The sequence below is a fragment of the Propithecus coquereli genome, unplaced genomic scaffold (assembly GCF_000956105.1).
Source record: "Propithecus coquereli isolate 6110/MARCELLA unplaced genomic scaffold, Pcoq_1.0 Scaffold12, whole genome shotgun sequence".
NCBI lineage: Eukaryota > Metazoa > Chordata > Mammalia > Primates > Indriidae > Propithecus > Propithecus coquereli.
The window spans coordinates 3,017,237-3,043,052 of NW_012136080.1; the positions used below are offsets into that span (position 1 = coordinate 3,017,237).

The 25,816-nt window shown below is 37.0% G+C and overlaps 1 protein-coding gene across 1 annotated transcript in view; it reads right to left on the reverse strand.

Annotated features, from left to right (window-relative positions):
* KCNH8 (potassium channel, voltage gated eag related subfamily H, member 8) overlaps window positions 1-25,816 on the reverse strand; it is a 458,661-nt gene that overhangs the window by 67,478 nt on the left and 365,367 nt on the right. The window contains exon 11 of the mRNA XM_012663182.1: window positions 3,532-3,570. Coding sequence (XP_012518636.1) covers window positions 3,532-3,570 — 39 coding nt within the window. The remainder of the gene's footprint in view (window positions 1-3,531; window positions 3,571-25,816) is intronic.

A 25,816-nucleotide genomic window follows, 5' to 3' on the forward strand; every position in this document is an offset into this window, starting at 1 on the left:
GTGTGTTGCCCTTGCTTCCCCCCCCACCGAAGTCCGTGTTTCAAATATGTCCATCCTTCGGGTAGTGCGCATTGCACTCCTTGTGTATACTATAGTAGATCTTAATCAGCCTATACCTTGTGATAGTAGAATAATGACCTGCTCTTAGGAATAGAGACGTATGGAGAGTTTGGGGCCTTGTTATTTAAAATGACAGAGCCATTAATGGAACTTTACATGGACATCAACCAGCAGAATTACATTACCCTTAAGAATAAAATTCTTTCCTTTCTGGATCACATGAATAGAAGACTATCAGAAGTATCCTGAGCTACTCTACTTTCTGCTCTCCTTGTTTGCACAAGTCACGAACAAGAAATGATGCAGACCACCTGGTCTACTTCCTTTGAAAAACTTTAGCAAAGGAGGGAAAAAGAGTCTTACCAAAACCCTAGACCAACTAGACTCTTGACTAAGGTCATTCAACCTTGTAGGCTGAGAAGAAGAAGGAGGGTGGGAAAGGACAGCCAAGGTGACGATGGAGGAGCAGGGCAGAGAGAGCAACAGAGGCCAAGTGAGTGCCTCCGAATAGGGTAACTATAATGGTGTGCACCTCTCGCTCTGCCCCACACATGGCTGCTCTGGTCCAAAAGGTCAATTCATTTTTCTGTGTCTCAGTTTCTTTTGATGGTATGGTTACTTATACCCACTTATCAATAATTTCTAATAAAAATTAGGCAAAAATCCCTGAAAATCCCTAAGATTACAATTTAAATCTCATGAGCTGTCATGGTTATGACTTTGATAAACATTTGGTTCATTGGCATAGATGGATTTTTAAATCTCTATTACAAGTATAATAAAAAATCTAACCAAAAATTGTGGTGACTTACAGGTAATAGCCCATTTGGTTTAGGTCATATCTGCTAAGTGAAATGGTTGGTTCACTAATAAGGTTTTTTTATTTTTTATTTTAACCTTAATGGCTCAAAATTTAAAAGGTATTCCTAGACTCATCTTTCAAACTACATATGGTTATTTTAATTAATGATGAGGCCATAAGTTCTTTATTGGGATAGTCATGGTGTTGTTTTTACTTGCTTGTTTTTGTTTTTCACAGCATCTAAAACTCTGTGCTTTTAAAAAAAGCTGGGCCCACATGGAATTTCCAGGGAACATTTGTATACTAGCATTGTGGAATAGAAAAATTAGTTTACCCAGCTAAAGACACAACAGGGCAAGCTTATCAGAGAAATGAAAATCAGTGAGTACATTCTCTAATTAGAATTTGCTTCACATTTGCATTGGCAAGTTAACCATTCCTTTGTTTCACCAAGGCTCCATTGGCACTAATAGAATCCTCTGACTAATACCCTATCAAGTATTTGTACTTCTACAAGTCTGTCTAACTTTCATACTTCCATTTTGTCATGGAGACTTGGTGCCTTGGATAAGTTGCTTAGAGACTGACTCTCACAATCAAAGCAGCAGACGTTACTTGTACCAATAATTAATTATCCCTTCTTCCATCATTGAAGACAGGACCTAAATTTATGTTATCAAACACCCAGACTCACATTAGCCTCTGTGCAGGAATGCCAGTAATTTTCTTTAGGCCACTTGCTTCCCTTGTGTAGCTGGATTCACCTGTTATAATATGCCATAAAGTCCAACCACAGAGCTCTTTCTTCTCAACTGATCCATCCGTTCATTCTCTTCCTGGCAATGAGGGCAGGAGGTTTTTATACTCATAGTTAAATGAATCTGGAATTTGGCTCATGACATTTTGCTGGAATGGCCACTTTAAACTCATAGATGACTAGATTCTGTCCAGCCTGTCTTAAAGTAGAACAGAGTCCAGTGGTTGAATGCATGAGTAAGTTTTAGAAGCCTTGTGACTTACTAGCTGTAACCTTGGTCAAGTAATATAGCTATAAAAGTCTTGGTTTCCTCACCTGTTAATTAGGAATGGTGTGAGGGAAATATTACATATTAGATAATAGAAATTAAGCACTTAGCAATGTGCAAAGAAAGAGTTTAACAAATACCTGTCCAGGCAATGATGATCGCCATAAAGAAAATAGAAACATTTATATTGCAGAAGGTGCTACAGAGAATGCTGGTTACCTCTTTTTATGCAATATTTCCTTCTTTCTTAGTTAACAGCATTCTTAGTAATGCACTCTGCCCAAAGACAACCTTTCTCAGCTTCTCTTGCCACTTGGTTTGGCCATGAGGCTAAATTCTGGGATGATGGCATATAAGTGGACAGGTTTTAAGGAACTTTTAGGAAGATTCCTAGAAAGGGGGGACCTCTATTCAGTCTTTCACATTTCTGTGGTTTCTATTCTGGAATATGGATAAAATGGATGAATGTTCAGCAACCACCCTGGAGAATGAGGAGATCTTGGGGAAGGAAGTCACATGCTGAGGATGATGAATCAAAAAGAAGAAATCCCGGGAGCCTATTGACACACTGGAGCTGCTATATTTTCCATTTCTGGACTTGCCCATGAGAGAGAAATAAACATCTGTTGTTTTGAAATCTCTGTTATTTTGTTGGTTTTAAAATTACAAATACACTTCAGCCTAAATTAGAAAGAAGGATTTTTTCTGAAAGTTAAGGATGTATTTTAGGGAGGCATCTTCATCTTCACAGTGCTATGAAGGAGTGAGGAATTCAAATTGGAAAATAAAAAAAGGCTAAATTTCTTTTCATGAGAAAGGGAATATAGAAAGATCTTAGGGCGGGAGGAAGTCAATGGAGTAGTGAGGAAGGCTGTCTGAGAAGAAAAGTTGAACCATAAAGACTACTTTGCTTGTTACTGAGGAGGATTTTATAGAGAAGAGAGAGAAAAGACAACTTGTACCACAGAGAAACTTGGTTGAATGCACTGAGACATTTAAGAGTTCTTAAGAAGTATCTTCATGTTATATTAAAAGCAGACACAGTTTGCCCCTCTTCCACCATCTTTAGTAGATTACCAATGAGTTATAATGTGTTATGTGATTGGATCTCTTTGTGTGCCTCATTGTTAGAGGATTATTAGTAATAAAAGTCTAACTGATAAATCTGACAAATCACTGTTTCTTTGGGAAAGTTTTCTGTGAAGTGGGAGAGTACTTAGAAGTTGGAACTGTCTTAAGAAAGAGCTCAAGTGAAACTAAGTCCAGACTATCTCTGAACCTTGTATTTTTAACATTATGGATACATAACAAGAAATTGGACGCTTATAAGAAAAAACTGACCACCAGTTTTAAACACACTGAAAGTACTTTTAAAATCAATACCTTAGGACTCTGCTGCTTTTGGCAGGTTTTGGCATTGTTATAAATTGCTTTATAACAATAGCTATAAAACACATACACAGAGATATGAGTTTCAATATTTCTCTCTACCCAAACTCAAGAAAGTCAGTTGCCACATCTCTCATCGGGAAGTGAATTAGGGAAAGTAAATAATAAATACATCAAATTCTGAAGAAAAAGAAAGATTTATTGGAAATCATCCAGATTTTAGGTAAATATTTTGCTCTTTAGCAAACACCATACCTGTGAGACTGTAGATTTGTTCGATAATCTTGTTATCACCTGAAAGAACAAACAGAAATTTTAACAATCGTATAGACCTCCCCTGGTGGTTTGGGACGGAGTGAAATGTGGGAGGCTGTGGAAAGAGAAGAATGGACAGAGAATGTGTGTGGGAGGGAGCAAGGGAGTATGGGAAGGGATATGGATCTACCTGTGCAGGTTAGAGAAGAGAAAATACCTTCGAAAAGATCCTTAAAACACCTCCCAAATCTTACCCACCCTCTAGGCTGGCCTGTGTGTGTAATGAAAAAACAAGCAGCAAATTAAATGTCTACCACAGGACAACACACCTAGGAAATAATGGTCACAATATTGGGCTTATTGGCTACATTTTCCATCTTCATACTTTATTCTGTCTCTTTTTGCTTTCGTCTATTCTTCTGCTAGATTCTGTTATTCTTCCTGATTTTTCTCTCTGGCTGTGTGAATAGAAATCCATTAAATCTTTTCTTATTTAATCTCATTACTTTCTATTTATCTGCCCCCTTTTTATCCATGAATGTTGGTAACGGTGACATCTCCTTCCTGCCTATTTTTTTATACTATATTCACTGTGGTATTCCTTGTGGACAAGATTAAGTTTATCAGAAATCATAATCCCTTATTTAATGGAATCTAAGATCCCATTGATTGCAAAAAAAGAAAAAAAAATGCTATCAATCAAATTGTGACATGCCAATTGTAAGATAGATCTCAATTTCAGAGAAGCTAAAATGTGGGAAAAAAATGTATATCTTAAATCACTTAAGCTTGGATCTCAGGATACATTTTGTATAAAATCGAACTATGGTACTATGGAGGGGTATATTAAAAGCATGTACCTTCCATGATGTACAAACAAGCTCTGAAAATTTTGACATGTCCTGGAAACACACTTCTGGTATCATCCACATTGTTTTTTGCTCAAACGCATTTCTTTCATTTTAATGTGGTAATAGATGCTACAAATTAACATAATTTTATTCACATAAAAGAAATTTGCACTTGAAAATGATCTGCCTAGTAAGCCAGACATATTTGGTAATTCTCTCATCCTCTCATCTTGTTTTTTTTTTTCCCTAGATGATTAGGGAAATAGATCTGTTATTATTTATACAAATGCCGGCATCATTATTGCTGTGCAAATATATGTTTCATCAATGTTTAATTTTATCAAAGCAGTCAACCCATTCTACATCTGCTTAGTTGTCTAAATATGCATTAATCAGAAGCATTTTAGACATAAGTTTTGTCATAATTCCCTAAACGGTGACAAATAAAACAGCTGAATAATTAAAAATGTGAAAAATAAAACAAAATTATGATGCTCTTGCTACTGTGGTAGACATGAAAATGTGTTTTTAAAAAGCCTTTCAATTATAGTGTGGATTAAAGAAAGAACATCACAATGGGATTCAGGAAGCCTGAAAACCTCAAAGTCACAGATGTCCTTTGAAGTATGAGTCTGGTCTGTGTTCTCAGCTCCCTGGTTTACTACCAGGTGAGTTTTGTCAAGTTGCTGAGTCTCAGGGTTATTTTTCTTTATTAGTGCTTCTCAAATATATATGTGCACATGGATCACTTAGGGATCTTGTTAAAATGTAGATTTTAATTTGGGAAATTTGAGGTGGATCCCGAGAGTCCAAATTTCTAGTGAGCTCCTATTTTATACCAACACTGCTGACCTGATAAGCACTCCATTAAGTGTTTCCCAGGCATCATGTCCATTAATTCTCATTGTGATCCTATGAGGTAGGTATTTTTAATCTCCATTTTGCAAAAGAAGAAACAAAAGACTTAGACAGAATTAGGTGACTTGCTCAAGGTTACAAGGTAGTGACTGACTAAGTGAGAAAATGAACACAGGCCGTTACAGGGATTAAGTGCAATAATATATTTAAAAGTGATTGGCATGCAATATATTTTTCTTCTTCCTATTTTCTGATGCCTTTGATTACCCAAGGTAACCCTACCTAATGTTTTACCAAACTTGCTGATGGTCAAGAGTCAAGCAGAATCAAGTATACTTCATATATATATGATTAGTAATTTCCCAGCACTGTGGTAGCCCCTTTGAATAAATAATTTCATTTACATATAGTGGTAATCACTAATGTTTAAAAAGAGTACTATGATAATATTCATTCTGAGGATTAGCACTTCATGCTGATCCAGATTCTGCTAAATGAAGGAGATGTTAGTTTAAGGGCAACTTAGTATTTTAAAAGTAGAAGTGACCCTAGAGTGTCTGCTACAGTGATTTCTCTACCTAGCAGTTAATAGAATGTCTTGAGAAGCTTTCTTTAAAAAATCAGATTCCAGCGATTCTCTTTCAAATGGTGGTGGATAGGGCCCAGTGATTTAGAATTTTACAAAGAACTGATTATAGTGTAGATTAAAGAAAGAACATCACAATGGGATTCAGGAAGCCTGAAAACCTCAAGGTCACAGATGTCCTTCGAAGTATGAGTCTGGTCTGTGTTCTCAGCTCCCTGGTTTACTACCAGGTGAGTTTTGTCAAGTTGCTGAGTCAGATTTGAAACCACTGAGTTAGTCCAACTCCCTAACTTTAGAGATGTGGAAACAGTGGCCCAGGGAGGTAAGATCACTTACCCACTTCATCCATCAAGTTAGTAGCAAAACCTCACCAGAAGCCATGCATTTTGACTCCCAGTGCTCCTCACACAGAACCGTAAGTTTTCTCAGGTACTTCCTCAAGCACTTAATGCTTTCTTGGGCTGGAAGACTAAATGCCTAATGTGTTATGGAATTTAATCTGGCACAGTGTTTTGATGGTTGCCATAAAGCAGATCCCAAAACTCACACTAGGTTACTCAAGCACTGCTTTACCCTTTCTTGGGTCACAACTTTCCCTGGAAATCTGATGCATTATAAGCATTCTCTCCTCAGAAAAAAATGCATGGATACAACTTTTGGATAGAAAAAGTTGATTGACCCCATTTTCTTATTCCAGCAACTAGAAGAGCGTTCAAAGGTAATTGAGAGGGACAGTCTTATGCAATTTTGAGTTCCCTTCTACATAAAATTTTTACACCCTTTAGACAATAAAAAGAACTTCTCATCATCTCCAATGGGAGTTTTTATTTTTTTAAAGACCAGAGTTATAGAGGTTAGGAAAATAAAAAGGAAGTAAATCAGACATGAAAGAATGGAGGTCATAACAATAAAATCTTTACAGAGATAAAGAAGGTTGAAGGTCAGCCAACTCAAACCTTAGAATTGTATCTACCTCTGTCAGAGTGGAGGAAGTCAAGTGTAGGCAAGAAGGATATGGCACAGTTATCATGAACAGAGGTAGGGCTTTTTAGCCCTGTAGACTGAAAAAGAAATACTTTCTCATCGATAGAGAGTTGGTTTCAGAAGCTTCCACATAGCTTTTCTTCTTTTCCTTTTTTCCTTCATCCTAACCACCTAAATTGCTCTATCATGCTGTTAAATTGGAAAGATACTGCTCTTTGGCAAGGAGAACCAGAGAGAGAAAAAATAGTCTCTTAGTTTTCATACTATCTGCAACAAAAAAGCAAAACAAATTCACAACTTTTTTTTTTTTAACTGTGGAGAGAAGGCTTCAACATCTACTACTGCGTTTGAATTGCAAATGAAAATCAAACATACTAGGCCCATTAATAGTAATTTTAATGTGAAACGTGCCATTATATTCCCTAATGTTGTCATTATTTTACTGAATGAAGACATTTCTATAAAAGCTTTCATAGCTCATACCTGACCTTGGCCATTCAGCTCATTTCTTCCTTAAGTTCTTAAATCCCTCAACAGTAAATTTTCCTGCTATTAGAATGTCCACTGATTCTTTCTTTTTTTTCTTTTTTTTTTATTTCAGCATATTATGGGGGTACAGATGTTTAGGTTACGTATGTTGTCCTTGTCTCCCCCTCCCCCCCATGGCCACTGATTCTTTAGTTGGGAAGGGAGCTCCTTGATTTCTTTCATCTATTTCTCTCACTCTTTAAATGCTTCTGAATTCTGACAGATGGTACTATGGCAACAAGGTTTGGGGCTCATCCTTTCTTAGAATGCTAATGTTCCACCCTTAGAAGGAACTTGAGTGGTTTTTCAGTTACGGTGAGGCAGTATCAGCAAACTTTTCTTAATCTCAACCTCCTTGCAAGAGGCTGGGCCACCAAGAAGTTGATTACTGAGAAGCAGGAAGGAAGCAAATGCCAATGGAACCCACATCACGGATCAATGAATCCTGCACTGTAACCTGGTAGGCCAGTGGTCCAAGGAATGTACGAAATCTACTTTCATTGTCTACTTGGTTCATAGGTCAGAATTTACAAGCCCTTGTGTGAGTCTGCAAATGTCCTCTCAATATGAAATCCCATAAGACACTAAAGTGCCTTGGCAGGAATGTTATCTACAGCTGAATGCTCAGTTGGGAAATGAGATGCATATTACCAGCCTCCTCTTTCTGACTGATTCATGATATCTTCTGCTTCATTAATAATGACACACTGATTAAGTCACAAAGCAGATTGTAGGAACATGTGTCCTCATTCAGAAAAAGAGATTATTCCATATTTTATCTTGTTCACTGGACAGCAACATAACCAGTATTGGTGGCTGCTTGGAATAAAGAGATTATGAATAAAGCATAGGAACAAATAACATCATAACTCACATGTCCACCCCTGCAAAACCATAAATAACTGTTATATGATAGAGGCAAGTAGCAAATAAAAAGCTCTCATTTTAATCTCTGATCTGCTTCTTCCTCCTATAGACTCAAGTAGAGGTACCAGGAAGTAGTACATGACACCCATGGCAGGTGGTAGGTGGGAACAAGAAACGAAAGCCTCTGGAGAAAGGACAGGCTTTGAACAAGCAAGCACTAATTTTCAACTAAACAAGTCTGAGATTTCACCACCAACCAATCTGAAAAAGAAATTTTTTTAAGGCTGATCTGAAACCCTAAGTGAATAATATAGTTTCTGTTTCCTTTGCTTGTTGTATAACTTAGAAACAGAAATGAGGTTTTAGTGAAAGAACTGATGATTTTGACATTTCCCAATTTTACTCCGAGCCTTGAGGTCAAGACAACTATTAAGACTTAAAGGAGAATTCTCTTCCTTTAGGTAAATAGTATCACTTCTGATGCAGAAAGCACAAGTCAAGTAAGTGAGTCCTGAATTTAGTATTTATTGACTGCCAAAGCTGGAGAATCTGTTATGGAGCCCATAGAGTAGGGAAGCACCACAAAAACTTTTCATCACATGTTATGATAAAAGGTCTGTGTGCCAGGAGGAAGGGACCTGTTTATGAGGTAGGGCGCATAGCGGTTAAGAACTGAGATTTTCCAAGTCCTGTCAATTATTAGCTCTGTAACCTTGGAAAGCATATTAATTAGGATAGAGTAGGCAATGCTGAGGTAACTGATAATAATAATCTAAATTTCATTGGTTTAGCACGATAGAACTTCATTTCTCATTTACAATGGAGCTCTCTCACAGGTAATTCAGAGATCTAGGCTTCTTCTGTTTTGCTGTTTTGCCGTCATGTGGCCTCAGGATTGTCCTGCCATCACCCAGTTGGCAGCTCGGCAGAGAGTATGGGGAAGGCATGCTGGGCATGTGACTACCCCAGCTTAGAGTGACACATCACTTCTGTTCACATTCTGACAGCCAGAGCCAGTCTCACGTCACTGTCAATAGAAATTCTGAGAGCCTGCATTTCCTCCTGTCAAAAATGATGATAATAAGTGGAGTTGTTTTGAAGATTAAATGAGATATATATGTGTAAACTGAACAAATCTTGGAGATCTAGTGGACCACATTTGGCATCGTGTTCCATTAAGAGACACGCAGTTACAGCAACCAAAAATAATTAAAATGTAATTCTGTGTCTTTCAAGACCCTTAAAGGGGATGTATTTGATAACTCACAATAAGACTTATTAAGATTGACCCTCCTTTTCTAGTCCATTGGCGATAACAAAGGTGCCTTTCCCTCAGTTCTCTCACGGAAACGCTCTGGATCCCTCCTGTTCATTTTTTCCCTCTGGCCATAATTCCCAACATTCCTGCCAGAGGTGACAAGCCCTGACAGATGGTGTCATGCTCTCCAGGCCTTTTGTTTTTCCAGAGACAGAAAGCATTTGAAGCCTGCTGGGAAGTAAAAGCCTCTAAGCTCTTCAACTTCATTATCCACGAGAAATTCTCACACGGAATTTATGGTGAAAAATGTCCTCACATTGTTACATTTGTTAGGCGCTTGGTCCAGTGTCTGGCACAAAGAATAATTCATGTTAATAAATATTAATTAGATTTTATTGATACATTGATTATGAAGGACAGTTTTCTTTAAATTGAGTTAGTGTGGGAAATAGAGAATTATGACATTTTACATCAATTGTTTAGCTATGTCATGGTTATCTTAGTATGCACACAGATGGATTTGTTCAACTTGAAACTAATACATATGTAGAATTTTTTAACAAATAGACATATGCTTTTTAAATACCAGTTTTTCCCAAATTGCTCTTTCAGCAAAAGGGCTGTCATCCCATCCCACAAAAGCACACTTTTCTTTGCACAACAACAGATATAGAATACTTTATATAAAGAAATGGCTTGGCATTCTATTCTTTTCCTTCTGAATTCTTTTATCTTCTTCATTTAAAGTAAGACATTTTTGAACTGTCCATGGGTACGAATACAGTCAATAAGACATTGACAATATGCACGAATTAACTCAAAGCACAATTATCTCTGAATTCAAATGCACAAAAGACGAGGCTTTGAAATTGAAAAAAAACCCAAAGGCATTTTTTGATTCTTATTTAAAAGCTTGGAAAATGCAGAATGATTTTGAGGGAGAGGGGGTTATTTACTAATATGTGGTTCATAGCATCCTAAAAAAAACCCAGAAAATCTACACTATTGTGTGAAGAAAAACTGGAAATCTCTCAGCAATGACATAAGAATTTCAAAGATTTCAGACTTAAGAAGCTATGTCCCGATCAATGATTTGGGAGTTCAGCAGGGTAATCTGTGCTGAAAGAATTTACACTGTTTAAATTCATTATATTGAGCCAAGATCCCATGCCCCTCCATGACCCGCTTCTGATTAGGGTACAATGGTTCCTAGTTAGCTTGTAAAGTCAGCTACTGTGTAATTGTAAGGAAACACAATAGCTGGTTTCAGAAGATTCACAGGATATCCACTGAGTATTTTGATTCCAAACCAGGTCGGTTAAGAAAGATGCTCCATTTGGTGTGGGAAGTTTGTGAATCACAATTCCCCATGGCACATTTAAACTTAATGCAAAATGCCTAATTTGCTGCCTAGGAAGCTCATTGTCACTTATGCACTGTAACAAAAAGTTGAACAGCCCTATATGTTGAAGATAGTGTTTGAACCAGCAAACTGAAATGAACTACTTTGTTCATTTGAACTATAGTGCCTTGGTTAAGCTCACTTAACCACAGAAAATAAGAAGAGGACTAATCTAGGATCAGGGTGGCAAGGTTGTAGACATCCTCTACATGACCAAATGCATGCATTTTTTTACTTAAAGAAATCTTTGAAACTTAAGTGTGAAGAATATTATTCATCATAACATTACCACCTGTACTAATAATCAGTCATTTCCAGGTGAGGAAGACATTCTCGCAGTTTGTAGATAAGAGGCCAAGCTTCCTATGTTACAGCTTTGTGGTACTCAAAGTTGATGTGTGGAGAAGCACACATAAGGAGGATATTATTGACTAATTATGTATTGATTAAATACAAGTCTTTGTGAGAACTGACAATGGGATTAAAAGCCACTGAAAGTTAGGAAGGAACACGTCTGATTTGGTATTTTTGCTCCCTTAATAGTGCTCCTGAAGAAGGACTTTCCCAGTGCAAAAATTATGTCATAAGTAAAATATGCCTGGCCAGGCTGGATGTCTCTCCTATAATCTCAGCACTTTGGGAGGCCCAAGTGGTAGGATCGCTTGAGGCCAGGAGTTTGATACCAGCTGGGGGAACATAGCAATATCATGTATACAAAAAAAATATGCCTGATACATCTCCAGTTTCTCCTCTGGGTCTCTTTTTCAATGTTTTCACTCAAAGCATGTTTTCTGTTGGGGAGGGGGTGGTGGGAATAATTCTCCCGTTATTTATATAGTCATGTGTATTTTCTAATGGAAATTTATATTTTGAGCCTGAGCTCTCATCATAGGATAGACATTTCCTTAACCTTTTAAGGGAGGAGTTTAGGAGGGAGGTTCTGTGGGAAGGAGGGGTGAAGCAATGACCCTTTTTCTGAAATTGTCTTATGTGGACAGGTTTTAAAGTTATGACATAGCAACCTAGTCACAAAGTCGTCACTTCCAAATTTCAGGAAAATCACAGTGATATCTATTGAGAATCTCCTCTTTGTAAAAATGTAAACAGTGAACAGGGCATGCCCATTTATAATAGGCATAATAACTTCTTTTAGTGGGGTCATTCTGAACTTCACTAATACAGTTATTTATAGATTTCGTACCAAGCAATCTTTTTAGTTATACACATGAAATGTGTACATATACTCCTCTTCAGAGCAGAGTTTTCTCTCCAAGCCTTAAGGTTATCATTTCCATGGTAGCAAAATATGGACAAGTGACTCTGTTGGAAGGATGATGCTTCCGTGACTATATAAATTTGTGCAAACCAATTTTGTCTCTTTGAGCTTCCAATATCTTTCATCAAATTGTGCTTGTTCAGTTATTTCTTTGGGGGTTTCAGGAAACCCACAACAATGGAATCTTTGGAGGAACGATTCTAGCCTCAGTTGTATGTGTATTGAATCTAACACTCAGGGTTTCTGGATCCTTATTCATTGCTCTTTTTGACAGAATCCTGTTTGTTTGTTTCTCCATATATGATGCTAACATTTTATACTATCAAGACAGAGAGTGACTAATATCCTCAAAGAAAAATGCAAACTGTATAACCTAGGATATAAATATGCTTTGTTAGCACTAATCAGACTTGGGATTGTTTATGAATGCTGGCAAAATGCAGTGACACAGATCAGTCACCATATGTTCTGCTTTTAAAGACCTTAATCCTAACAGTAGAAAATATAAGTGGGATTACCACATCACTGAAAGCTTGGCATCTTGCAGACATTCATCTCAGTATTTTCCTTAATCATTTTCTTCAGTGACTTAAAAACCAAGCCCATTAAATCCCAATTCATTTGGCGGAAATGCATCTTCGTGGGTCCCTCCACCCTTACAGAGTTGTCGTTACCACATGCTGGCCTTCAAATTCATAAATTCGAGGGACTTCAGTTTTCCCCCTAACTTGGCATGTTGTTTGTTTCTATTTCTGACTACTTGGCTGCTGCTTCCTCCACGCAAAGCTGCCGCTCTTTCGGCATCCTGGAAGGCTGGGTTTAAATGGTGAGCAAATAGATGCCTCAAATTTGGTCAAACTGGAGGCCGCAAGATCTGCCTGCTGAGCACAGTCTGTGCTGCGTTGTAAGCAGACTGCTTCCACCATATGTCATTCTCTCTGCTGTCTACACCCTTTTGGGGAATTTCATGGGAAAAGTGCTATTAAAGATGTTTACCCTGGGATTTTGTAATTTGTTTTTAATTTTAATTTAATTTCCACCAACTTAGCTCATTTACACAGCTTTAATCATACCACCCACCGACTCCATACTGTAACAATTGAGTTTGAGATTTGGGATTAAAGGGCTAACTGGTTTGGGATCAGATGGCCAATTGAAGAAATGTCCCGCATGTGCAAGGATGACTTGTGAAACATTATTAGACGAGCACAGCCCCAAACAGTGAAATATTTACTACAAGAAAACATTCAGGATTATTCTAACAAGTCCTAGGAAAGCAAACTCTTGGACAAAAAGCAGAATATAATTATGTTTTAAAAAAGTCCTAACATAGCCACATATAAAGTATTTGTAAGTCGGCTGAGAAATGTGAACAAAAATCTAAATTAAAAACATTGCTTCTTTCATTTATATTCTCAATCCCTCTACATAAATATATGTGTGTGTATGAGTGTCTGTGTATAGAGGAAATTCTGAGAATGTGTTATTTGTTGCCAAATGTGTTATAAATGTGATATATTCACGTGCCAATGTGATTTTTATTTATTTCAACTAGTAAGAAGACCTCCAACTTCTTATAAGAATGAAGCTGAGTTTGGAAAGAAATTGAAATTCTATCTTGCACATCTGAAATGATGGTGGAGTGGAGATTTCACAGATTTATTCTTAAACATTGAGCAAGAGAAGGATGAAGAACAATGATGTATACGGGAGAGTGAAAGGCAAAGAGAGAGGGCAAGTGAAACAGCCAAGGTACAGTAGTTTTGCCATCTTATTTGTCCTCTTGTTAATGAAATATCTTTCCCAAAATATTTGGTTCCTTCCAGTGTGTTTTTGATGAGATATGACAAGCAATGGAATTAAAGTTAAGAAGATTAAAGTGAATATTATTCTGGAAATTTGGTATAATTTCTGCAATAAGTCAGAATGGCTGAAGAAGAACAGCCCCTATCTCTCTGATTTGTGGCAGAATGCTTTAGTGGACAAATGTACTAGGCATGTATGCAGAAGATCAGAGTTTGACTTGATTTTATACTATTTAATTCTTTCACTAATGCTGTAATCTCAGGCAGTGAACTACTTGAACACCCAATTCCCTCATCTGTGAAGCAAAAACATAATCCAAACTCCTAAGGATGATGCAAGGATTAAAAATTAAATTAAATGAGGTAATGTAAACAAATTACTTTGTTCATAATACATACTTAATAAATATTGGCGTTTGTTGTATAGTCAGTAGATGTGTGACTAAATATTCAGTTGAGAAAGTAAAAGATGGTAAGATTTATTTTGATTTTTTCGACTAAATCTTATTTGAAGCACATGTGTGGTGTGGTCCATGGGAGATTTATCCAAACGTGGAAGTCCTCTGTGCAAAGGGAATATTCGAACTCATTTAGGTATGTAATTCACTTAAGTTATATACCTAACCAACGGTTGGATTGAGTGAATAGATTTTCTTTTTTCCCGTCCCTGTAAGTTAGTTTGAATTGGGTTTATGCCACTTCGAATCAAAAGAAAAACAGTTTTAGTGGATGGTATACAAGGCTCCTTCAAGTTCTAACATTCTATTATTCCGTGGACATGGAAGCAAGTATATGCATATATAAATGAATTAATTAAATTGCGCTAAAAATTCATATACTTTGTACTGGCATTACCACTAAGAAAAGGATTGCAAAGATGAATAAAATATAATTATTGTTCTCAAGGAACTCATATATACACAGCTGAGTTCTCCACTTATAACTTGGTTGGATTCTTACAATTCATTTTTTAAAGTCTTTCTTACTGAAGTGTAGTATTACAGAAAAAGGGCATAAATCAAAAGTGTGCAGCTTAATGAATTGTTGAATAGTGCTGTGGTTCATTTTTTTACTTATATATTTGGCTTATGAAACTATTTTCCCATGGAAATATGTTTCCTAAGAATGCTCCCTTAACTTACCTGGCATTCAGTGCTCATAGAATTAAGCAACTAAGCAAGAATTAATAACTTTGTTTTGATGGATAAACTTGCACTAAGTTTCAATTGGATTTTGGAGACAGGTGGTTTGGGGCTGTAATTTCAGTTCCTGATCTCCCTGACTTCCTTGCTGAAGGACTCTGGGCCAGTTTTTTTTTTTCTTCTCCCATCCTTAGTCTTATCAAGAACATTAACTTATACAACTTATTTGCAAAGTTGTGAGAATAAAATAAGTTCGTGTTTGTAAATGTTAGTGTACGGCTTGGCTCATAGGAGCTACTATACTTATAGCAACATGAATATCATCTGCTTTTCATAGAGCCTTTGTCATGAAAGTGAGACTCTGTTACCCCAGCCTACAGAGCTCCAGAGAGAGCAAGCACTGCACTTCTAAGGCCTAAACCACCATCCAGAACGTAGTGTGGAATAGAGGACCCTGGTGCCCGCCCCCTGCCACATCCAAATAACAGTAGAGCAGGTCCGAGGATTCCTGGTGGATGTAGCAGTAGGCTGTTTTTCATTCTTAAAGAATACACAGAAGTGAAGCCTCTTTGTGGGTATGTGTGTGCATATGCAAATTTGACACTTTTTATTTCAGGCTGAACATCTGCTGTTCCCTGTAGGATGGAAGCAACTAGAAGGAAAGAAAAACTCTTTTTGTCTTGTTTATGGGATGGCAGGTAGCCTTTTTTCCCTCTGTCTTTCCTAACCCAACCAACGTCTCCCCACAAACAAACTTAAAAAATCTAACTGCTCACTGTTTAACTTGCAAACACAAGCTGAAATACCCAGATGCCACCAAAATGTGGCTGGTCTCTTTGCAAGGTATGTGGCATGTTCTTTGACTGACAAGAGGCTACACAGGAGAGAATCCAGAGGAGATGAAACATGAACCATTACTGGGTGATTTAAAGCTTTTCGTGTGTTCTCTATTTTAGATGCTTTTATTTTAATATGTATTTAAATGAGATTTGGTTTCTACGAAAATGTTGCTGAGAATGATTGCATGGAGACTTACTGTGATGTGATTGCACAGAGGAGATCCACAATTCATACCATCACTAGCTTTGCTTCATTTGTTCAGTGACTACCTCTGCCCACCCACCCTTTTTCTGGATCTTGTCTCTTATCTCAACTCTTCAGCCCACAGGGTTGCCATGGAAACCACCACGCTATTACAGTGTGATCTCCCTTCACCCTTGAAGTCCCCACTCCCCCCACCACAATAATTAATAAAAGCTGGATGGACACTTGACTTAAGCTGAACCACTCACTCTTTTTACAAGAATCTAGAATCAACGAAGAGAATCCCGTTTAATTTGCTGCCTACTTAAATTGAAGAGCTGCTGTCTGTGACCATTTTCCTGCCATTTGGATGAGGAAAGAAAGATGACAAGACTGTTGAGGTAGAAAGGAATGGAGAGGATATGCAGAGAAAAGGCAAAGTAAAACATGAAGAGAGCCTCTTTTTTTTTTTTTTTCCCTCCCCAACACCTGGAGAGAGAATCTTAACGGAGTTTGAGAGCCTGATTGTAAGAGTTCCTGAGATCCAGAGGGGTGTGTGTGTCTGTGTGTGCATGCATGTGTGTGTTTTATTTGACCCCATTAGATACTTGGAATTCTTACAATAAATCCCCCCTGCCTTTGATGCTATATTTCAGTTGGATTTCTATGGCTTGCAGTCAATATCCTCATTCTGAATTACCCCAAAACTTACCAGGATTCCCTGGATGGCCCTTTTGCTAATGCTCCACACTAGCTTGACCCTAAAATAAGAATTTCAAGAAAGAATCAGTCTGTAGTGAAAAGAGGTGAGAATAACTTCTTTCCTTTGTTTACAACTTTTAGGAATACAAAGCCTTCATTCCGAGGCAGGGGTCTAGAAGATCAGGGTTAGAAGGGAACATGAACTTAGAGTCCAGTGGAGTCCAGTCGTGACCAATACCTTCTTTAAGGAAGAAGATGGATAATAATGATGCAGTAAGCTTAGGCAATCACTAAGAAGAGAAGGGGCACTGAGGGTCATTTTGCTCCAGTCAGAGAAAGTAGGATGTGTCAATTAAGTGCAAGAAGTCCAACAGTAATTATCATTTACTCAACACCATGAGCATAAAGAATACTAGGCTCTGGACATGCTACGGAAAACATATCTTCCTTCAAGATGCTATATATGCCACAATCACTTCTGAATCTGCTAAAAGACATCAGTATGATCAAAGTTCTAGAACATAAAAAATATGCTGTATACTAGTAAAATTTCCTGAGCTTTTCCTATCTAACATTGTCTTAAGCACCATAAAAACATAGGGTAGGTAAAAACAGTTCACTAAAAGATATTTCAGGGAAGTATTTTTCCTTCCCAAGAAAGAGTATTTTAAAATACGCAACTGACAAACAAAACGCTTGTTGGGCTCAAGATGACAAGGAAAGCTGCCATGATCCAATGACATGTGAGTCCTTCAATATGCAATTTTCTAAGAACAATTATCTCAGAAAAGTGCAGAATTAATTATGTTCTGTTATTACACAAGACTGTGCTAGCAAATGTACACCTACACGCAGGCTACTCTTGAACTAAATATTTTTGCTGTCAGATATGATTTTTAAAATTGTTATTATTTGGTAAATCATTTTCAAGAAAATTGCTTCCAAGCAGCCCAATTTTATTTCAGACTAAAATAGGGACTAAATTTAAACCAAGTCGCTTTCGAAAAGCTCCTTTTTCAGTATACTCTTGAATTAAATTGTAATATAGTTACATAGGCAGCAAGAGATGTTGGCAAATCAAAAACTTCATTTGAAAGATCTAGTCAGGCTTGTTTTTATCTAAGGGAGGAAACACGAACCTGAATCTCATTTATGTAGTGCAGCTTAATTACACAAGAAATTGCCTAGTGCCAAGAGGTCTAAGTAGACGCAACTCAATAGTTCATGGAAATTAGATGCTTTTTCTAATAATATTTGTATTTGAGATAGGGGCAGCCTTCTGAAAACATAAAACTGGAGATTAAAATTCACCTTGTGTATCAATGACACGGGATCGAGACTTAGGCAGAAATATGCATTCACATTCAGATGCCTACTAAGGTTAATGCTGATGAGGGAACATGAGATCAGATTCTATCATGTATTATATATTACAGACCTTATACCTCACAGATTACCATTAAGGGCGACAGATCTATGCATTACATTTTAATGGAGTATTTTATAACCACAGATAAGCTGTTTTACTAGACTCTGGAGTTTTCCGCATGTAAATTCATTTCAGCCCCCAAATTTGTAGCCTTGGGTCTGGAGCAATAAATGTGAGGTAAATATGTTCAGAATGATTTAATGGTTAACAGTACTGCTTCACCACTTTCTAAGGGTATTAGTATTGTAATAGTTTATTTCTACAGAAAATGGTTGTGTTAGCTTAGATTTTAAGGTAGAGCTTCTTTTATTTTACACTGATTACTATACCAAACCACTTGGAGGAATTATATTATCCATATTGTAAGCTTTTTTAAATCTATCATTCAACTTAAATTCCTCATTGGGCTTTTGAAAATCTGTTGTCCTGATCTTAGGGGAAATGAAAAATAGCTGTTAATCAATTTAGCTCTACTTTCAATTTGTTCTTTCAAATCCTACTATTGACATTCTTTTTGGCTTTGTTACTTCCAAGGGATATAATTCTAAATTCCTGTAGCTTTTCATTTTAGACTCTATTTACTGGCCAGAGAGGCTTCTGTCTTCAGGACTTTTTTCATTTTCTTAAAATTTGACGTAAGTTCCAGGTCCCAATGTAAGCTTATTGACATTCATTCATTCACTCATAAAATACATTAATATATTAAATGTTGATTCTTCACTAGGCTCTGACCTAGACACTGGGGATATAGTATATAGTAGTACAGAAGAAGACAAAGCCTTCACAAGGTAGGTATTGGTAGGACAAATTAACTATGAGCAAGGAAATATACATATTAAAATAATTTCAGATCCTGCTAAATGCTATAAAAAAGATAACCAAGGTGATATGACAGAGGATAACTGGGAGGGGGCAAACTCCAGAGCAGGTGGTCAGGTAAGGCCAGAGGAGTAGCATTGCAGGAAGGAAGACCATCAAATGCAAAGGCCCTGAGGCATGACAGGTGGGTAGAGCCTGGCGCATGGGAAAGGGAAAGCAGGACAGTGTGCTGGAATGTAATGCTGGACGCGAGATGGCATCAGATGACTTTAAAAGGCAGGCAGGAGTAGGAAGGAATAGGACCTTGAAAGTTATGGTAAGAAGTCTAGATTCCACTACCAGCTCATGGGGATTTATTGAAATATGTTAAGCAGCAGAATGACATGATCCAATTTATATTTCACAAAGACTGCTCCTGTATCCTTGAGGAAAGAGGGTGGTGAGAGGATAAGAGTAGAGGAAGAGAGAATGAATATATTTACTCTTATTTGTCATGGTCAGATAAATGTGTTTCAGCACCTGCCCCCCTCCACACACACATACCCCTTGGGCTATTGAGGGCAAGTGGACTTATCCGTTAGAGACTGGCTTACTTTTTTTTTTTTTTTTTTTGAGACAGAGTCTCACTGTGTTGCCCGGGCTAGAGTGCCGTGGCGTCATCCTAGCTCACAGCAACCTCAAACTCCTGGGCTCAAGCGATCCTCCTGCCTCAGCCTCCCGAGTAGCTGGGACTACAGGCATGCGCCACCATGCCCGGCTAATAATTTCTATATATTTTTAGTTGTCCAATTAATTTCTTTCTAATTTTAGTAGAGATGGGGTCTCGTTCTTGCTCAGGCTGGTTTCGAACTCCTGAGCTCAAACAATGCACCCGCCTAGGCCTCCCAGAGAGCTAGGATTACAGGCGTGAGCCACCGCGCCCGGCCGAGACTGGTTTACTCTTGACAAAAGATAAGCATACTTAGTACAGCTGTTGAAAATAACAGTACCCAAGTTGCATGATAATTGTAAAGATTTCACAAGATAATGTCTATATAGCATCTATTACAGAGTAAGCAATAAGAAATGGCAGCTGTTAATGATGTTTATTCTTTGCATCCTTTGCAGGTTGATGGATAATATATTTATATGTGTGTGTGTGTGTGTGTGTGTATACCTATTTATAGATAAATCTTGGAAAGGAGGAGAGGGCCATAATATTTCCACCAGAATTATTTAATCTGAATTTTGTGTACTCTGTATATGATATTGAATGGGGTCAATGAGTCCCATGAAAGTGTGTTATGATACAGACATACCTCAAAAATATTATGGGTTCAGTTCCATACCACTTCATAAAGTGAATATTGCAATAAAGTGAATCACACAAATTTTCTGTTTTCCCAGTGCATACAAAAGTTATGTTTGTATTATGCTGCAGTCTATTAAGTATGCAACAGCATTATGCCCAATAAAAGCAATGTACATCCTTAATTAAAAATACTTTATTGTTAAAGAAATGCTAACAATCATCTAAGCCTTCAGCAGGTTGTAATTGTTTTGCTGGTGGAGGGTCTTGCTCTGATGTGGATGGCTGCTGACTGCTCAGGGTGGTGGCTGCTGAAAGTTAGGGTGGCTGGAGCAATTTCTGAAAATAAGACAACAATGAAGTTTGCCTCATCAATTGATTCTTCCTTTCACAAATGATCTCTTTTTAGCATGCAGTGCTGTTTGATAGCATTTTGCCCCCAGTAGAACTTCTTTCAAAATTGGAATCAATCCTCTCAAAGCCTGCCACTGCTTTATCAACTGAGTTTATATAATATTCTAAATCCTGTGTTGTCATTTGAACAATGTTCGCAGCATCTCTACCTGGAGTAGATTCCATGGAAACTACTTTCTTTGCTTATCCATTACAGGCAGCTCCTCATCTATTAAAGTTTTACCATGCAATGACAGCAATTCAGTGACATCTTCAGGCTCCACTTCTAATTCTAGTTCTTTTGCTATTTCCATCACATCTGCATTCGCTTCCTCCACTGAAGTCTTGAATCCCTCAAAGTCATCCATGAGAGTTGAAATCAACTTCTCAACTCCTGTTGAAATTTGGATCTCCTCCCATGAATCATAAATGTTCTTAATGGCACTTTAGAAAAGTGAATTGTTTCCAGAAGTTTTCCCATTTACTTTGCACAGATACATCAAAGGAGTCACTGTCTATGGCAGCTACAGCCTTACAAAATGTACTTTTTCAATAATAAGACTTGAAAGTTGAAACTACTCGCTGATCCATGGGCTACAGAGTGGATGCTGGGTTAGCAGGCACGAAAACAGCAATAATCTCCTTTTCCATTTTCATGAGAGCTTTTTGGGTGACCTCGTGCATTGTCCATAAGCAGTAATCTTTTGAAAGGAATCTTTTTTTCCAATCAGTAGGTCTCAACAGTAAGCTTAAAATATTCAGTAAACCATGCTGTAAATAGATGTGTTGTAATTCAGGCTTCGTTGTTCCATTCACAGAGCATAGGCAAAATAGATATAGCATAATTCTTAAGGGCCCTAGGATTTTTGAAATGGTAAATGAACATTGTCTTTAACTTAAAGTCACCAGCTGCATTAGCCCCTAACAAGAGATTCAGCCTGCCCTTTGAAGCTTTGAAGCCAGGCACTGACTTCTCCTCTCTAGTTAAGAAAGTCCTAGATGGCATCTTCTTCCAACGGAAGGCTGTTTTACCTACACTGAAAATCTTTTTAGTGTAGCAACCTTCATTAATGATCTTACCTAGATCTTCTAGATAACTTGCTGCAGCTTCTACACAGTACTTGCTGCTTCACTTTTCACTTTTATGTTATGGAGATGACTTTTTTCCTTATACCTCTTTTCCTTATACCTATACCTTTCATGAGGTATAAGGAATCTCTGTGAGTTTCAAACTCTTCTGCAGCTTCCTCACTTTTCCCAGCTTTCAGAGAATTTAAGAGAGTTAGGGTCTTGTTCTGAATTAGGCGTTGGCTTAAGAGAATGTTGTGGCTGGTTTGATCTTCTATCCAGACCATTCAAACTTTCTCCATATCTGCAATAAGGCTATTTCACTTTCTTATCATTTGCGTGTCTAATGAAATAGAACTTTTATTTTTCTTCAGGGACTTTACCTTTGTATTTACAACCTGGTTAACTATTTGGTACTGGAGGCCTAGTTTTTAGCCTTTGTTGGCTTTTGACATGCCTTCGTCATTAAGCTTAATCATTTCTAGCTTTTGATTTAAAGTGAGAGATTTGTGACTCTTCCTTTCACTTGAACACTTAGAGGCTATTGTAGGGTTAATTGACCTAATTTCAATATTGTTGTATATAATGGAATAAGGATGTCCCAGGAAAAGGGAAAAAGACAGAACTGGCCATTGGTGGAACAGTCAGAACACACACATTTATTTAGTAAATTTGCAGTCTTATATGGGCATGGTTCATAGCTCACCAAAGCAATGATAACAATAACATTGAAGATTACTAATCACAGATCACCATAACAGATATGATAATAAAGAAAAAAATTGAAACATTGTAAGAATTATCAAAGTGTGACATAGAAACATGAAATAAGCATGTGCTGTTGGAAAAATGGCTTCGATAGACTTGCTCAATGCAGGGTTGTCACAAACCTTCAATTTGTGAAAAAATGCCATATCTGCAAAGCAAGTTTAAGCAAGGTGCAATAAGGTGAGATATCCCTGTATATGACATGTTTTACTGGTGGTTTTGTTTTCCACAGTATCAGTTACCTGTGGCCAACCATTGTCTGAAAAAATTAAATGAAAAATTCCAGAAATGAAGAATTATTAAGTTTTAAATTATGCACTGTTCTGAGTGGCATGATTGAGAGAGATGATAACTCTCTCGCATTGTCCCTCTTGGAAAGTGAATTATTCCCTTTGTCCAGCATACTCACGCTATGTACACTACCTGCCTGTTGCTCATCGATATTGCCTGCTCCTGACATCCAACCATTGATATCATCATGGCTTGATGATCCAGGATCACCTGAAGCCAATGATCCTCTTTCTGACATATTGTTAGAAGGTTAGTAGTAGCCTGATGCTACATCACAATGCCTATGTCATTCGCCTCACTTAATCTCATCTCGTAGGCATTTTATCAGCTCACATCATCATAAGAGGAAGGATGAGTACAGTACGATAAAATATTTTGAGAAATAAAGAGAGATCATATTCACATAACTTTTATTACAGTATATTGTTATAATTGTTCTATTTTTATTATTAGCTACTGTTGTTAATCTCTTACTGTACCTAATTTATAAATTAAACTTTATCATAGGTAAGTGTGTATAGCACAAAACATAGAATATATGGGATTCAGTACTACCCACAGTTTCTCCCTCAAATGAGGGAGAACCACCGTATGTGGCATCTCATCAGAATAGAGATTCATAGATTTTTCCAGATTCACAAAGGAGCTTATGATACATGGTGGTCCAGCAAAGAGACAACAGAAAAATAGATCAATGACACAGAGAGAGAGAGAGAGGAAAAAGGAATTCAGGCCTAGAAACAAAACAGTGAAACCAAAGAACACTAAAAAAGATAAAAGAAGATACCAGAAGCAGCCAGAGAGAAGTGATGTCCGGTCACTTTTAATGGAGCAACAATTAGACTGACAAGCAATTCCTCAACATTGACAATGAAATCCAGAATTCTAAAACAATGATATCTTCAAAGAACTGAAATAAAATAATGATCATACAAGTATTTGCTGCCTACAAATATGAGGGCAAGGTGGAGCGCTTTGCCTTCCCAGAAAGTAAAACTTATTACAAATCTGAACTAATCAATGCAGTGTGCTGCTGTGTAAAAATGGATAAAAAACTCGATAGAACAAAATAGAGATCCCAGAAACACAAGCACATACACGAATGCTCAATATGTAACAGAGGTGGCATTGCAGACTAGTGGGGAAAATGATATATCATTCAGAAAAGGGTATTGAGAAAACTTGTTAATCATATGAGAAAAAATAAGTAAGATATTTACCTCATATTGTTGAAGAAAATAAATTCTAGCTACATTAAAGATAAAAAGGTGAAAGGCAAAACTTTAAAACATTTTGAAGGAAATGAACACAAGTAACCTATGACCTCAGGCCAAGGAATCATTTCTTAAATAAGACAAAAAAAATAGCCCTACAATATTCTTAAATTCCAATTAATAAAATTAAATCATCTGCATATTATATGATACCATAAAGAAGGAAAACAGGCAAACCCCAAGCTGGGAGAAGATATCTTCAATATGTATAACTGATACAGGATTATCAAGAATATGTAAATATCCTTTACAAATCATTAAGGAAATGAGAACCAACCCTGTTAAATACGGGCACAAGAAAAAAAAACACACACAATTTAAATGTCCAACAGGTAAATGAGTAAACTATTGTATATTTACACAACAGAATTTTAGGTAGTAAAGAAAGTGAATAAACTGTAGCTACCCACAATAATATGAATCAATCTTAGAAACATAATGCTGATTTCAATAAAGGGAGCATCATAAAACTGCATATGATACCATTTAAATTCCCTAAAAGATGTAAATCTAAACAATATACTGTTGGAGAATACATACATATGCAATATTACTATTTCTTTGAAAAAAAGAGAAGGAGGAACCCATGACTCCTGAATCTATATTTTTAGTTGACGTCTCCTTATTGGAGCTTCTGATCTGCATATCTAAGTGCCTAATGCAGATCTTCCTCTCAAACATCCCACAGCCTTGAAACTTAGTATGTTCCAAATGGAGTTCACTATCTTTCCCCACAAACTTACATTATTCTTCTCTATGCCTCATCATAATCAATATTCCACCACACACCCAATCACATCTTACTGTCGTATGTGTGTGTGTGCGCGCACGTGTATGCATGTACTCTCCCTCACTCATATTAAATCAATCACCAAGGCCATCAATTTTACATTCATAATATATCTTATTTTTTCCATGCCCTTTCCATCACTATTGTCATTACCTTAATGAGGAAACTCATCATTTCTTGGTTCTACTTGTTTTTTCTACTGTTGGCTTTACTTTTCCTAAATATAGCTTTCAGAGTGAAAAAAAGATGTATTTATATACACATTATATATACATTATATACACAGGATATATATATAAAATGTATATATAATACATTATATATATGTATAATCTTTTTCCTTGCTTAAAGCCCTTTAGTAATTCCCTATTGCTTTTACTTTCAGAATAAAGTTCATAAAGTTCAAACACACAAAATCTTTTAAGACCTGTTCCTGAGTTTGCCACTCCAGCCTCATGCTTCAGTACACCATCCTTTCTTGCCACTAGACCTGTTTCACAAAAGCTTGTTTCTTCTGTGTGGGTTGCTCTGCCTACAATCTTTCCATAAGTAACTCCTGTTTGTCCTCCAGGGCATTACTTCTCTGGTAACCCTTCTCTGATCCCTGCTGTTTCCTAGTCTTAGAAACACCTTTGATGGAGCACTTTGTGTTACCAACATCAAGAGACTCACATCACTTGCTTTGAAATGGTCTGTTTACTTTATCATCTTCTGCACTTGTCTGTGAGTTTTGAGAACAGAGTTAACATTTCATTTATCTTTCCATTTTACATGCCCAGCTCAGTGCTTGGTAAATGTTAAATAAGGCAAATAAACAAATAAAATTTATTGAATGTTAAAGATTTCTCCAGTATTAGTGAAACATAGAGAAGTAAAAAAAAAA